The sequence below is a fragment of the Gopherus evgoodei genome, chromosome 4, assembly GCF_007399415.2.
Source record: "Gopherus evgoodei ecotype Sinaloan lineage chromosome 4, rGopEvg1_v1.p, whole genome shotgun sequence".
NCBI classification, from domain to species: Eukaryota; Metazoa; Chordata; order Testudines; family Testudinidae; genus Gopherus; species Gopherus evgoodei.
In genome coordinates, this window is record NC_044325.1 from 7,089,090 (window position 1) to 7,105,799 (window position 16,710).

General features: G+C 42.4%; 1 protein-coding gene across 3 annotated transcripts in view; it reads left to right on the forward strand.

Annotated features, from left to right (window-relative positions):
• Positions 1-16,710, forward strand: part of KLHDC1 (kelch domain containing 1) — a 58,178-nt gene that overhangs the window by 38,073 nt on the left and 3,395 nt on the right. For all 3 annotated transcript variants that reach the window (XM_030562809.1, XM_030562807.1, XM_030562808.1), the window contains 4 exons: positions 6,951-7,063; positions 10,695-10,767; positions 14,402-14,486; positions 16,454-16,506. In XM_030562809.1, coding sequence (XP_030418669.1) covers positions 6,951-7,063; positions 10,695-10,767; positions 14,402-14,486; positions 16,454-16,506 — 324 coding nt within the window. The remainder of the gene's footprint in view (positions 1-6,950; positions 7,064-10,694; positions 10,768-14,401; positions 14,487-16,453; positions 16,507-16,710) is intronic.

Below are 16,710 nucleotides of genomic sequence, written 5' to 3' on the forward strand. Positions count from 1 at the left end.
TGCACAGAGTAAACAGGGAGGTTCTGATGGGAGGCAAGCTATGGTGATTTTAAATGTGTTGAATTCACTGTCCAGACCACAGGCTGCACATTGCATTCTGACTGCCTCGTGTGGACCCCGATGGACTATGTTAATGCACTGTATGTGTGACAGATAAGGCAATTCCTGCCATATCCATTAGAGACCTTATTGAATTAAGTTTAAGTAGCTTTGGGGGTCCATTGTATTAAATGAATAGCTTATATACATTATTGTGAGCTGGGATTGTATGTAACATTTCTAGGGAGAAGTGAATGCAAATTTCCTTCCTCTGGTTATGCAGAATCTCAGCCTTTTGAAGCTACTACCAGAGGGGAGGACCATTGTCTCCTAATTATCTGTTCCCGGAATCTGATGACCAAAGGCCCAAAGCTATTCATGGGGATGCTTGTTCTGAGCTAAGGCTGTTATAAACTTGTAACCACAGGGAAACCCCTTTGTGGAGTTGAAGGACAGACTCCTACAAGAGCTCTTGTTGGAGTTGGGGGTGATCTCTGGTAAGCTTTTTAGCATGTTTGTAGGTTCTTTTATTGCTTTAATATGTTTTCTCTGTAATGCTTTCACTTTAAGAATAATGTGCTGCCTTATAAAGAGCTGTGTGGTAACTTATAACTGCCAGCACTTACCCTGCTTTCAGGCTTTAATCTAGAAAATAAAGCACAGACTGGCCTGGTTGGTCAATCTGGCTTGCTGGGGCTATCACAGTGTACCCAGGGAACTGTGCAGCCTGGAAAAACCCTGGTTGGGAGGGAGAGAGGTGCAGGTGTCTGTCCAAGAGAAGTGATGGCTGAGGAGCCAGGAGTCTAGAATGAGTGCCCTCAGGGGACCATAGAACCGGACTACAGGAGCAGTTGGCCTGAACTATGATGCTAGGTATGTAGAGTGCATCAGCAGGGTCTACACAGGATAGGTGGAGCTCAACATGCAGCTTGGGCAATGAATCCAGTGCCCCAGACCTCACTGACAGTTGCCACGACTTGCCGTCTGTTAGACCCTCACTGCACGGTCTGTGGAGAAGGAGAAGCCAGAGGCGCAAATGAAGGCAGCAGTGGAGGTGGAGAGAGGGAATGCAACAGAAGAGGTAGAAGAGAAGGAGGATCATCCTGGGAAGGTCGTCCAGGCCTGGGACTGACCAAGCCCTAAACTTGATAGGAGGGCAGATTTCCTAGGGCCAATCCTCCCCATCTTCCTCTTTGGGGGATGGGGCTCAAGGACACAATGAGGGTGGGGCCCAGGGGCTAAGATCCCTCTAAGCTGCACAGCTGCGAAGCAGGCTTTAAAGGGCCACACAGCCACAGGGGCCCAGAGAGAAGAGAGGTAGGGCATGAGCGGGGCCTGGGGAGAAGAGCAAGTTGGGGCTTGCAGGGCTGCTGCGGGCTCCTCCCCCGGAGTTCCGTGCTGCCAGTGGGGAGAGAGAGGAGGGGCCCCTCTCCCAGAACTCTGTGCTTCTGGCAGGGAGAAGGCTGCGGGGAGTCCTCTGGCCCCAGCCCTGGGGCAGATTGCACCCCAAACTCCTCATCCCCAGCCCCAACCCAGAGCCCGCACCCCAACCCCCTTAACCAGTCTGGAATCTCCTCCCACACCCTGAACTCCTCATCCTCGGCCCCACCCTAGAGCTTTCACCCCCAGCTGGAGCCCTCCCTGTACCCTAACCCTCATCACCTCTATATTGGTGCACATAACAAATTTCATTCCACACATGAACTTAAAAAATTAGAGGGAACACTGCCCAGGGGTCCAACTCCGTCCCTTCTTGGCCACGGACATGGAGAGGAAGGGATGGGAGGGGAGAAGGCAGTCCTGTTGATTGAATGAGCCGCTGAAGCCTTGGGTCTGTTAGCATTGCACTCCAGTGTTCTCCTTCCACAAGAAGCAGGGCCAGTATCAGGATCAGTACAAGGGACCTTTGTACTGGGAATCTCGTCAGCACCGCAAATGCTTTGGTGGTAGCTTTCAGTGCCCTTAACATCAGTATAGCCAGACACTGTGGTACTGCTTTCTGGTACTGCTGTTGGCTTTGGGACTGACACTGCTTCCAGCATTAGCATACTTGGTATCAACGGTACAGCTTCCCTTGGCAGCACCGCTTTCTGCCTCTTTCTGGGCGAAGAAAGAGTCGGACCGGTTACTCCCTCTCTCTGGTCTCACTCTCTCTTTATCTCCTGGGTGCTTGGATTCCTCAGCATCTGAGTTGGGGTTGTCATCCTCCCACTCTCAAATGCCTGACCAGCATCAGGGACCACTGATAGACCATTAGCAATATTGGCGCTCATCTCTGGGTCAGGATGGAGGCATTGGTGACCAGTAGGCACCAGGTCAGGGGCCTCCATCCTGACCAAGAGATGAGCGCCAATATTCGTAATGGTCCATCAGTCGTCCCTGATGCTGGTCAGGCATTTGAGAGCGGGAGGATGACAACTCCAACTCAGATGTCTATGTCAGTGGCGTCCATAGAATCTGTCAGATGCTCCTCAGTCACAAAGGTCCCTCTCTTCATCTCGCTCAAAGGTGACCACAAGCACCAGCAGTCCTTCTGTCCGCACTGGAACAGTATCTTGCTTTCCCTCAGTTAAGGGCCTTGTCTTTGTCTCCAGACAATTCTGCGCTACCTGGCTCATCCTTCCCTTCAGTACCAGAGAAATTTAAGATTTACCAAGACCTTCTGCAGTGTGTAGCTGCTTCCCTCAGTATCTCAGTGGTGTTCTCTTGCAAAAATTAGTGGATATCCTGCAGCCATCTGCCTCTGGGAGAGTCACCCTCCCTATCAGTGATGTGCTCCTTGAATTGAGTACAGCTCTATGGAGCACACTGCCTGCAGCTGAGCGTATGGAAAAGCGCTATTTTGGTTCTCTGCAGGGAATTTTGAGAGGATTTACTCCCATCCACCCCCAGATTCCCTAGTTGTATCTACAGTGAACGAGAGAGCCTGGCAGGGCATGTTTAAGTCCATGCCCAAAGATATCTCCCCCCGCTTTGGGGACAGGCTGGCCCACCTTCACAATGCTTGGGACTTGATCACCACCAACAGCTGGTTCCTAAGCACCTTCGGATCAGGTTATGCCATTCAGTTCCTCCCCCACCTCCTCCCCACTCATCCATCTTCAGGAACCCCTCTCACGAGATATTTCTCCTCTGCTCTCTGCTGGCTTTGGGAGTGGTGGAAGAGGTTCTGCTGTAACACTGGGTCATGGCTTCTACTCCTGGCACTTCCAAGGGAGGGGTAAGACCCATTCTTCACCTTCGCAAGCCTCAACAAATATATCAGACCTGTGAGGTTCCAAATGGTCACTGTTGATTAGTCTCAGTCTACTGTCGCAGAACGACTGGTTTTTTGCTCTGGACTTTCAGGATGTGTACTTTCATCTGATTTTGCTGAGCCACAGAAAGTTCCTTCATTTTGTTATGGCAGAATGCCACCTTCAGTACACAGTGCTTCCATTTGGCCTCTCTTTTGCCCCACCCCCCACCCCTTCTGGGGTTTTAACCAAATACATGATTGTTGTTATGGCATATCTCAGGAAGAAAGGAATTCATATCTACTTGTATCCGGACAACTGGTTACTGAGGTGCAGATCTAGAGAGAAAGTTCTTGCTCATGTTGGCACCACACTGCTTTTACTCAAGCACCTGGGGCTCAGCCTAAACACTGGGAAGTCAACCTTGGCTTCCACTCAAAAAATGGAATTCAGTGGGACCCTGTTAGATTCCGCAACATTGAAAACATTTCTGCTGACTGACCGTTTTCAGACTATTGCCTCAGTCTGCAGTCTCAGCTTTCCATGGCAATTCAAATGTGTTTGAGGTTCTTGGGCCACATGTCCACTTGCATGCAGGTGGTGTAGTTTGCGAGGTTTGCCTTCTCCCCCTTCAAATGTGGCTCAAGATGATTTATCATCCTGCTCTTCACTCTCTAGACAGACTGGTTCATCTGTCTCCTCTGAACTCCTTGCAGCGGTGAATGCATCTAGAGAACATTTGGCAACGTTTCCTTTGTCTGGTCAACCAGGTCAATTGTTACTTATGCCTCCCTGATGGGATGGGGGGACACTTGGGGTCACTGAAAGTGTAGGGACTGTGATAGGAGCAGGAGGCCTTACTCCATATCAATATGCTGGAGCTTCAGGCCACCTATAATGAATGTCACACTTTTCAGTCCATATCAGAGACTCAGTGGTTCACATACTTACCGACAATACCACCGTGATGTGTTATGTGAATGAACAAAGGGAAGCATACTCCAGGTTGCTCTGCCTAGAAACGATCAGGCTTTGGCAGTTCTGCATTGAGGAAACCATTACTCTGATAGCTATTCACTTATCCAAGGTTCATAATCATCTCATGGGCCATCTGAGTGGGTATTTTTGCCTGAGTCACAAATGGTCCCTGAAGACAAGTGTCCTCTGGGTCATCTTCACAGCTTGGGGCATCCCAACAATCCACCCGTTTGCTACAAGGGACAACAGGAAATGTTGTCTGTTCTGCTGTCGAGGGGGTGTCAGTCCAGGCTCACTATCCAAGGCTTTCCACCTCAGCTGGCAGTGGGCTCTCCTCTATGCCTATCCGCTGGTCCCAATCATCCCTCAGGTCATCCTTGGATCCTTGCATTCACTATTTGAATCTCATGGGCTGAATGAGGAGGAAGAACTGTGTTCAGTGGCTGTCCAACAAGTCCTCCTTAACAATAGAAAACCCTCCACCAGGATGTCCGTATTCAACTCAATGAAAGTGATTTGCAGTGTGGTCTTTAGCCCATGGAATCCAACCAACACTGGTCTCTATACAGGACATTTTGGAGTACCTGCTGCACCTTCAGGTGTTGGTGCTTGTGTTTAGTTCACTGGAAGTGCATTTGGCAGCATTATCGGCACTTCATCTCCCCATTCCAGGAAGATCAATCTTCTCCAGCGCCATGGTAGCAAGATTCTTAAAAGAGCTCCTTCATCTACATCCCCCAGAAGTTGCAGGCTCTGATGGCAGAGCCTTCTTATACACAGTTCTCCAAAGACAAAGTGACCTTACAACCTCATCCAAAATTTTTGTCTAAAGTGGTTTCTTAGTTTCATTTGAACCAGGTGGTACCTGTGTTCTTTCCTCTCCAGAGGAACGGTGTCTCTGTACCTTAGAAGTCAGGCGATGTCTGGACATGACTAAACTGGTTTATGCTTTGCCTTGTTTGTTTGTGGCATATGCAGATCGCATGAAGGGTTAAACTGTCTTTTCACAGACAGTCTCCAAATGGATAACATCCTGCGTCAAGACTGCATATGAAATAGCTCTGGCTAAGCTCCCTCAGTGAGCGCGAGCTCTTTGTATGAGGGTGCAAGCAATGTCCATAGCATTCCTCAGTGACATTTCCATATTGGACGTTTGCAGGGCTGCTATGTAGTCATTGATACATACATTCACAAACCATTATACCATAACTGCATATTCCAGGGTAGATGCACCCTTTGATGGAGTGGTCCTGCAGTCCTTGTTTAAGTAGGCGCCGAGCCCTGTGTCCCGGGGGAGGTACTGCATGTGAGTCACCTAAATAGAATACACATCTGCATCTACTCAAAGAAGAAGAAATGGTTATTTACTTTAACTGGTTCTACGAGATGTGATGCAGATGTGTATTCCACAACCCACCCTCCGTCCCCTCTGCATCAGAGTCTCGTTCCTGGGTGTTCAGTGCGAAGGAACTGAGGGAGGGTTGGGGAAGCACCAGCTCATGTAGCTAGGTGAGGGGCTTTGACCACCAGGCATGAGAACCACCTCTCTGTGGATACTGCTAGGCAAATTTCTCCAGCTCTGGTGCACTGGGTATGCACACATCTAAGTGGAATACATGTCTGCATCAGAAATCGAAGAACCACAGTTCCAGTAAATAACCGTTTCTTCTCTGAGATGTTGTCATCTGGGAGATCGCACAACCTGCCCTCCGTCCACGCTTTTTTTTAGTGAGGAAACTGAGGGATAGTTGCAGCCACTCTGCCATTTATGCCCTAGGGTGAGGAAGTATGAGGATATGCACACACAATGGACACTGCTATTCAGCAATTCCTATCTCACATGCATGAGGCAGATGCACATCTAGAATTGGATCTACATGGACAACATGTTGAAGAACATGGTTAATATAAAGTAAGTAACTGGCTTTTTTTCAATAAGTATCACAGATCCTGTTGTGTGATTCTCTCAGATCTCGCAAGCTAAGCATCAAGTTCTTGGGAGAGTCCCCAGAAGCACCTGGCTATTGCAGGAAATAATTAAAATCGCTCAGATAATGTGTAAAGTGGCTCAGAAGGTGGCACTCTTCATCCAAAGTCTGTATGCATCTGTGTCCTGCCATTCTGTTAGAGGACACTGTGTCTGTGGAAGTGTGGTATCTTGAGGATAAGAAGTAAAGCGAAGCTCCAAGCCATTTGTAGTCATTAAAGATCTATTTCTTTTCTTAGGAGCAAGAGAACTATAACTCCACTATCCTGGTTATATTTTAGCTTGAGCAACTGCAATCTATCTACTTAAATATTATATTCAGTTTCAGTTGGACACATTATTCTTCACTTCCCATCCTAAAGTTGTTCTTGTGTGTTAAATAATCAATTCAGTGGTTTAAAAAAGCAGTCACTGTGTTTGGTACATAAGTTTAAGATTTGTAAAATATCTTGAGGGATGAAAACATGTTATATAAGTGTAAGATCATTATCATAAGGGCTAATTTCAAAGAGCAGTTGTTATAAGAAATTTCTTGTTTCAGTTTTGAACACCTGTGTTATTGAGTGCAGCTGAGATTTGCTCTGATTACACTGTAGCCTGCTTAATCAGGACAGAGTCCCTTCTTATTCTAGAAAATGATGAGCTGCGAGTCCAGTTCAGTTTAAGCATTCTTCTTAACTTGTTCTCTTCTTATTTTTTGTTTTACCAAGAATTCATATTAGTGGAGAGAAACCAAAAGATCGATCATGGCACACTTTGACTCCTATAGCAGATGATAAACTTTTCCTCTTTGGTGGACTGAGTTCAGATAATGTTCCTCTAAGTAAGTAATTCAAAACATACAGAATCCATCATACATTTTAGTGCTAACCATGATGTTATATACATTCAACTTCATCATGAAGATGTTTGGTCCAGATCTTGTTATATGACTCTCATTCTATGTGAATATTTATTCAGACACTTTTTGTTATTGTTGTTTTATGTAGCACTGTTGATGGACATAGCACACTATGATGAGTATATGTGTTGAACAAATCGTCTCTTCACCAAACAGCTTACCATTTGATAAAATAAGAGCTAGAGTCTCACTCATGCCAGTCTAAATCAGGAATAACTCCATCAAGACAATAAAATTGCACTAGTGCAAAACTAGTAACAAAATATAATTCCAACACAATATGTGAATAAACGGAACTTTAATCACATTCTGCTCCAATCTGACCTACAAAACCTTCAAGTAAAAAGTGAGAGAACCTGAAACAAAGCTCTTTTTCTAATAAAGGCAGCCTGTATAACTGATAAAATGTACAGGAGGTGGTCATGATGGAGCTTCAGGTTTCACAAATATTCAGGGCCAGATTTTCAAAGGTGTGTATTTAATGTGTGTGCACATATAATGTACACATATGCAAAATACATAGTTAAATGGCTGATTACTTGATTTACTTATGCAAATGGAAGGACATATCAAATGTCCCACAGGGATCAGTACTGGGTCCAGTACTATTCAGTATCTTCATCAGTGATTTAGATAATAGCATAAAGAGTATACATGAAGTTTGTAAATGATACCAAGCTGGGAAGCATTGCAAGTGCTTTGGAGGATAGGATTAAAATTCAAAATGATCTGGACAAAGTGGAGAAATGGTCTGAAGTAAATAGGATGAGATCCAAGAAGGACAAATGCAAAGTACTCTGCTTAGTAAGGAACAATCAGTTGAACACATATAAAATGGGAAATGACTGCCTAGGAAGGAGTACCATGGAAAAAGATCTGGGGGTCATAGTGGATCACAAACGAAATATGAGTCAACAGTGTAACACTGTTGCAAAAAAAGCGAACATCATTCTGGGATGTATTAGCAGGTGTGTTGTAAGCAGTGTGGAAGAAGTAATTCTTCTGCTGTAGTCAGTGCTGATTAGGCCTCAACTGGAGTATTGTGTCCAGTTCTGGGTGCTACATTCAGGAAAAATGTAGACAAATTGGAAAAAGTCCAGAGAAGAGCAACAAAAATGATTAAAGGTCTAGAAAACATGACATATGAGGGAAGATTGAAAAAAATGGGTTTGTTTAGTCTGGAGAAGAGAAGACTGAGAGGGGGCGTAACAGTTTTCAAGTGCATAAATGGTTGTTACAAGAAGGGAGAAAAATTGTTCTTGTTAACCTCTGAAGATAGGACAAGAAGCAATGGGGGCTTAAATTGCAGCAAGGATGGTTTAGGTTGGACATTAGGAAAAACTTCCAAACTGTCAGGCTAGTTAAGCACCAGAATAAATTGCATAGGGAGGTTGTGACATCTCCATCATCAGAAATTTTTAAGAGCAGGTTGAACAAACACCTGTCAGGGATGGTCTAGAATCTAGACTCTAGATCAGAGGCGGGCAAACTATGGCCTGCGGGCTGGATCTGGTCCCTCAGGGCTTTGGATTCGGCCCGCAGGATTGCCCCCTGTGGCGCCGTGGGCCCCGCCCGGCTCTCAGAAGCAGCCGGCACCATGTCCCTGAGGCCCCCGGACGAGGGAGGGGGCAGAGGGCTCTGTGGATTGCCCTTGCCGTCAGGCACCACTCCCTGCAGCTCCCATTGGCTGGGAATGGGGAACCGCAGCTAACGGGAGCTTCGGCGGAGGTACCTGGAAGTGCAGCAAGGGCAGCACACGCGGAGCCCTCTGCCCTCTCTCCCCCAGGGGCCACAGCGCTTCCTGGAGCAACGCGGGGCTGGAGACAGGGCAGGTATGCAGGGAGCCTGCCCTGGCCCCAGTGCGTGCCACTGCCACCCCGGTGCCACTTTAGATAAGCGGCGCCGGGCCAGAGCCCGAACCCCACCTGCGCACTGCCCCCCAACTCCTTTCCCTAAGCCCCCTGCCTGCACCTCGCATCCCTCCTGCACCCCAACTCCCTGCCCTGAGCCGCCTTGTACACCCCGCACCCCTCTGGCATGCCAACTCCCTGCCCTGAGGTCCCTGCTGCACCCTGCACCACCACGCACCCCAACCCCCTACCTTGAGCCCCCTGCTGTATCCTGCACCTCTCCTGCACCCCAACCCCCTGCCCTGAGCCCCTTCCTGCACTCCACATCCCTTCTGCACCCCAACCCCCTTCCCTGAGCACCCTCTCGCAGTCCACACCCCTCCTGCTTCCCTGCCCTGAGCCCCCTCCTGCACTCCACACCCCTCCTGTACCCCAGCCCCCTCCCCTGAGCCTCCTCATACACTCCGCACCCCTCCTCTGCGCCATTTTTTAAACTATGATTTGAGGACTTCAATAGCTTAGACATAGGTTAGGGGTTTGTTACAGGAGTGGGTGGGTGAGATTCTGTGGCCTGCATTGTGCAGGAGGTCAGACTAGATGATCATAATGGTCCCTTCTGACCTTAAAGTATATGAGTCTATGAGTCAATCCCTTGCCCTGAGCCCCTTCCTGCACACCACACTCCCTCCCACACTCCACACTCCCTCCCGCACCCCAACCCCCTGCCTCAGCCCACCATACAGTTTCCCCACCCAGATGTGGCCCTCAGCCCAAAAGGTTTGCCCACCCCTGCTCTAGATATTACTTAGTCCTACCATGATTACAGGGGACTGGACTAGATGACCTCTTGAGGTCCGTCCCTTCCAGTCTTATGATTCTATGATTTGCACAGACAAATTCTGGATCTGACACTGCACTCTTTTATTCAGGCAACACTCCCATTCATTTTAAGAGTTTTGCCTGGATAATGATTTGGACTGTAAGATTGTGTCTTCTCTCTTTTACAGATATGGGTGATTGTCCATGTAAGCACTTTTTAGCAACCATTTTTTAAAAGCCTGTCACTTAACATCTATTTTGCATTAATCAAATAATCAAAAAATTACTACTGTCCTTGCAAATTAAGGAATTTTATTTTTATTAAGGTATAAGATCATTATATATTTAATTATGGAAATCATGGTTGTAGTCAGTGTTACTCTTGCTGTTGCTGCATGTAAATATCTACTATGCAAAATAAAGTCCTTACTTAATTCCTTCTTCATTGTCTGGCACCTTGGAGATCAAGCAAAAAGGAGACTTGGAAGAAGGAGGAAGAGAAAAAAAGAAAGAAAGAAAATGAGATAAAAAAAAGTGAAGGAATATTGTGGGACGACTTTAAGATTTGTAGAGTCCCTGGGACACAGCAGTCTTCATGATGAATATAGTCCTGTCATTTCAAAATAGTCTCTGATTTGACTTGTATATTTTATATTGTGTTTTTAACTCCAGATTTCAGTGTAGCTAATGTCTTCTTTTGTGACAAAAAAGAACTCACAAGTTAAGTCATGAAGACTCTGAAATTATAGTAGTTAATTCATTAATATGGTAGCCATTCTTTTGATGCTAGACATTTTAGACTGTAGAGCTCTTTGTACAAAACAAAAGGTAATATCTTATTCACCAAGAAAGAATTCTAAGATACATATTTTCCTTATTTGCAGGTGATGGTTGGATTCATAGTGTCACAACAAATGGATGGAAACAACTTACCCACTTACCTAAGAGTAGGCCTAGGTATAAAAAAATAAGACAGCATTTTCTGAAATTTTTGAATATTTTGAAATATGATTAAGTAAGGCGTTAATCAGAACACCTGCCTTTAAAATAATATATTAAAATATTTTACAAAATGAGCTCAACATAATTGAACAGTAGTTTTATTCTTTTTCATTGTTAGGCATAGTCTTTTTTATTTTCAAGATTTATTATTTAAAATGCTTGCCGGCACTGAAAGGGTATTTGTAATGAAAGGGGTGCAGACTAAATTCACTTGATGTTTTTCTTCCAACTAAGTAGATATAAGAAATACGTAAAAGTAAAATGTGTAACACTTTTACTAATCAACATTAGAAGTATTTAACAATATACAACTACAGGAACCATGAAAGTTCATTATTTTTAGAAGAGACAGAACCAGGCAAATGATGTTGCACCCTTTTAGGATTCAAAGGATGTTTAAATAATAGTTCTTTTTGTTTTTTCCTGAACAGAAATAACTAATGACACTTACCGTTTTGCATAAAAAGGGCCCAGTTGAAACATCTGGTGTCTACATCTTTTAGATTTGCACAAGTATACTTTTTTTCAGAGCTTGTGTAGAACAAAAACATAATTTAATTTTACAGAACTAAGAGCAAAGGAAATGTGTGATTCTTTCTATTTCTGACTGAAGGAAGTAAGTCTCATGCTCTGAACATGGACGTTATATAGATAGTGCCATTGAAAATGGGTACTTACTGCATCAGGGTACACTTTTTTATTTTTACCAACATTAGCAGCATTCCCTATATTTAGAATCCAAAATACTATAAATACCTAGGTAAATGTAATTACTACAGGTGGTACATAGCCAGTTTTAAAAGGACTTTATATGTTCACCAGGGTGTTTCCAGGTTTCTTCCTGAATTATTTAACACTGCAATATATCTGCTGTATTTAGTTTAATTATAATAGGATTGTTACACCAGATCTGGTTGAAATTTAGGAAAACACCTTAAAGCACAAGTATTAATAATCATACTTAGCTTTTGACATCACTTTCCATCTATAGATCTCAAAGTGCTTTAGGCAAGAAGGTGAGTATCATTGTCCATGTTTTACTGATGAGGAAACTGAGGCACAGAGAGGTGGTGTGACTTGTCCTGGGTAACATAAGTCAGTAGCAGAGTCAGAATTAAAACAGTTGTCCTCTGACTACCAGTACAGTCCCCTCTCTACATTACCTCACATAAAGTTACTGCTAGGCCACGCTGCCTCCCATAGAGTAATCAAGCTGTGGAGGAGTGTCTGGTGTGAGAACAGATGGGCAGGCCAAAGGGCTGCAGCACAGTCACCATTCCAGACTATAGGTTAGAATAGTATCTGTGGCCCCTGTGCACAGGTTTCTTGGCCAGTAGATCTATATGGGCCTGATGCAGAACCTGTTGAAATCAATGGAAGTTTTTCTGTTGACTTCAATGGGCTTTGCATCAGGCCATATAAACCCAGATCTACCGACCTCTTCTAATATATTGGGGTTGCCAACTCTGACTGAATCTATTCTGGGAGATTTTTTTTTCCAAGGTGACATAATGTCATTTTCTTAAAATATCCTATTAAAATCTCCTGCACTGCTTTCAATAGCCATCTGGAGATGGATGCCGTTTCTGGGTGACTCCAGGCCAATCCTGGAGTTTGGCAACCATGTGCTTAAAATGTGTTGGCAAAAAAAGGTATAGATGTATATATCCCTATATAAATATATAGCTTATATCCCATGCATAAGTGCATTAATGTATTTTCTTGAGTTTTCTACAAAACCTTTTTATTTATGACAGTCCCCCAAAATCGTTTATGTAAGAGACTGTTTTTCTGTTTCTAATTATGCATAATAAACTGTCACTCTGATTATAGACCTACAGTACTGAATTAACCTTGTGTGTCTTGCTGGAAAAAGTGTTTTGTTTTTTTGTTTTGGTTTTTAATTGCACCTAGGCTAAGACTTTGTATGCCAAGTTTCTTTCCAGCATGAATTTTTTGTTTGTTATAAACTCTCAGTGTTTAACTAAAGGATAAATTATGTCATCACTATAATTCTAGGTAGAGAGTCTATGTTAAAAGGCTACATTAATTCAGCTTATGTACTATGTAAATAACATGCTTTATTAGAATGTTTAGGTGATAAGTTAGAGCAGCTGTGAGAGGACATAAACTCTATCAGTCTATAGAAAAAAGCATCAGGTTTCAAGCTAGAATGTCAAGAAAGTCAAGGCAGGAAAGGCTTTCCAGTGTTCTTCGATGATCAAGTCCAGGCCAGAGTTTTCCTAATGCAGATAGGACAGAGACAGATCTATCTACAGGTATGAGGAAGAGAAAAGGTGGGATAGTTTAGTGTAAGGAGAACAGTGAATAATTGCTGAAATGAATGATGTAAGAAAATGTGAGTGAATTTAGTTTTGCTTGAAAATTCCATTTATGCATACTTTTTAGTAGTTAAAACATAACAGAAGGGACCAGATTCTATATTGACTTAGACCCAATGCTGTCCTGTTTACCTGAGTGGGGTTACACTTGGCACAAGACAGTGCAGAATTCGGTCAGTTAATTCTAATAAATAATAATAATAATAATTAAATGCAGCATAGTGAAAATTTATTTATATGAATCGTTGATAAAATAAGTTTATAAGAATCACTTTTCTCCAGAACATTTTATATACACAACACAAACAAAACTTCTCCTGCTGAGCATGAATTTGTCACAGTCAGAAAGTGATCTGCATGAATTAGAATGAGGCAGAAAAAGGATAGATGGAAACTGACAGAGAAGAACCTGTGTTCTGAGACTCAATCCTAAAATTCAGGAATAAGAGTCAACACAAAAGAGCTCATAATCCCAATTTGCTAGTACTTGTTAATTAAAAAATAAAGTGGAAAACTGATATAAAAATAAAATACTTATTATATGTAAACATTTACCGAGATACTTACGAGTTTTCCACTGTAGTGTTCTATGTAAAATAACGCTAGGTAAGACAATATATGTGTGTGTGTGTGTGCGCGCGCGCGCATGTGTGTGTGTGTATATATATATATATATATATATAATGAAAAAACTATACTACGGATCAGCCAGACAGCCACATTAATATGTCAGTCTGTAAGTTCTCTTAAGGTAAAATGGCTAGTCATATTGCTTTCCGTTACTTTTTAATCCTCTCATACAAGTATCGAAGTGAATAATTTGATCTTTCAGGCATGGGTTCCTGAGTTTGAAGCCTCCTGAAATATTTTTTATACAATAAGAGTTTAATAAAATTCCTCTTGGTAAGTAGTGTAAGACCAGGAAGAATTCAATTTGTCTGTTCGTAAGTAGTGGATTCATAGCATTTATAAAATTGACTGCTCCATTTAACTAAAATTTATCATGTCATTATTCAATTTTCTTTTCAAATGAATCTTTTGAGATATGAGAAATGAGGGGGAAATCATGTGATGTGGATGAGGTTATAGTCATTCAGGTAAAGGTTCTGCTTCCCTGAATCCCATATTAAAACATTTAAAATTAGCTAATTTAGATTTGTTTATCTGATAATATGCAAATAAAGCATTATATTATTATTAATTATTTATTATTTAGCTATTCATTTTATTTTTAACTTTCTTTGTAGGTTGTGGCACACAGCCTGTCTTGGCACAGAAGGAGAAGTGATGATCTTTGGTGGGAGCAAAGATGACTTGCATTTCTTGGACACAGTCAGTAAATTTAATAATGAAGTCTTAGTATAATTTAATTTAAAAAATGTTAATTCAGCATTATTGCTGAGAATTTAAATGCATGAAGATCAGGACATTCAAGGTCAACTGTTCAGCTGGTATAAATCAGTATAATGTCTTTGACTTAGATTCCTAGATTCTGTGGCCAAAAGGGATCATTGTGATCATCTAGGCTGATCTCACGTATAGCACAGGCCATAACTTCCCCAAAATAATTCATAGAGCAAAATATTGTGTAGAGCAGATCTTTTAGAAATATCTTTATTTTAAAAATTGTAAGGGATGGAGAATCCACCACGACCCTTGGTAAATTATTCCAATGGTTAATTACTCTTACCATTAAAAGTGTATGCCTTATTTCCAGTCTGAATTTCTCTAGCTTCGACTTTGAGCCATTGCCTCCTGTTATACCTTTTCCTGCTAAATTAAAGAGCCCTTTTGTAAGTACCTACGTGCGAAACAAATGTTTACTGGACTATAATCAGGTCACCCCTTCACCTTCTCTTTGATAAGCTAAATAGATTGAGCTCCTTAAGTCTATCATTATAACGCATGTTTTCTAATCCTTTAATCATTCTTGTGACTCCTCTCTTCAGTGGCACAATCTTGATTTACACTATAAAGTTTTGGTTCCTACAAGAACTACAATTCATCATCATTCATGGATTGTTTGACATTACTATATAGTGTGTTAATTTTTGTGCCTTAATGCCTATAACCAGAGCATAGCACCTGGCCCAATTAGTGGGACTGAGTGCTTTGTAGATGTGCAGAGGAAAAGCCAGAGAGGCACACTCCATATCCCAACCCTCCAAATGCATGGTACAATTCTGCTGAGCCTGCTTCAGCCACTCCTGCAGGAATTGACACTAAAGCAGCTACATAGCTACAGATCACCCACTCCCTATGCTGCTATATAGGGGCATCTGTAGATCTGAGTTCCACACAGCACAGAACATGTACTTGTGTGCATAACTCCTATGAGTAGTCCCATTGAAGTCATGTGAATACTTATGGACGGACGTGTGAGTGTCTGCATATCTTAACCTAAAAATAAAATAAAACAAGAGTCCACAAGTAAGTGTAACAAACAATAAGAGGGAAAGGGGAAGGAGAATTACGGAAAAAGTAATAGTTATCGTCTGGTTACGTAAGCTAAGAGTGTGTACACCTTGATTGTTCTAACTTATTTAAGCTATTTTTGAATTTTACTCTTCAATTACCATTTTAAACATTTGCTATCAAACCATAGCCCCCATTATTTGTATATTATTTCTTGTAATTGTTTGTTTCACTGTATTCTACTGACTATTCTCAAACATCTTTCTACCTACCATTATTAGTTCCGTTTAAAATATAAACTATCCCCACAACTCCTAAGCTTCTCTCCCCTTAGAAGTCCTGCCTCACATAGGGCTGGAAGGCTGTCAAAGCTCTTCTGTAGTGCAGGGACCAGAGGTGGGTCCCTGAAGGTGCCAGATGGCAGGCACATACTCCATTGATCCACAGTACAACATATATTCTGACATCGCTGTTGTCCAGGGCTGTGACGATGCCACTAGGGTCTGCCCATTACCTAAATCCCTTCTTACATCTTTCCAATTAAAAAATCCACCTTCCAGCCCCACAAAGCAGTTCTCAAGGGCACTTGATGCTGTAAAGATGTGGCTCTTCAATGTTGGTGAGAGGGGAAGCTGAAGACGACATGTGTCCCCAAAGTCCTGCCTCTGTAGGCATATAGGTTGGGGTTCAGAAGTTTTCAGTTGGCTATTTTTAATCTTTATAAGATAATAGTTAATCTAAATATTCATAGACTTTAATTATATTTATGATAATCCATTTTATATCATCCTGTTGAAACAAATATAAAGTTATTCCTGAGATAACTTTTAAATTAACAGTTAATCTTGATCATCCTCCTGATTGTTGCTGTTCTTCTTCATTAGGGTCACTGCAGTGATTTATTGATTTTTCAAACTCAACCTTACTCACTTCTCAGGTGAGTTTAGATTATATAGTAGCACAAAGAGTCTAGCACAGATAATTATAGTACTACTTTTTATAACGGAATAGTTTTTTTTAGCATAAGGCACTTTGAACTATTTTTACCTGGATCAGTAGGTAAGAAACAAAATTATTAATCTAGTTAATAATGTAAATATACTGTGTAAACATGTTTCAGAACAGTTTTAAAACATTGGTA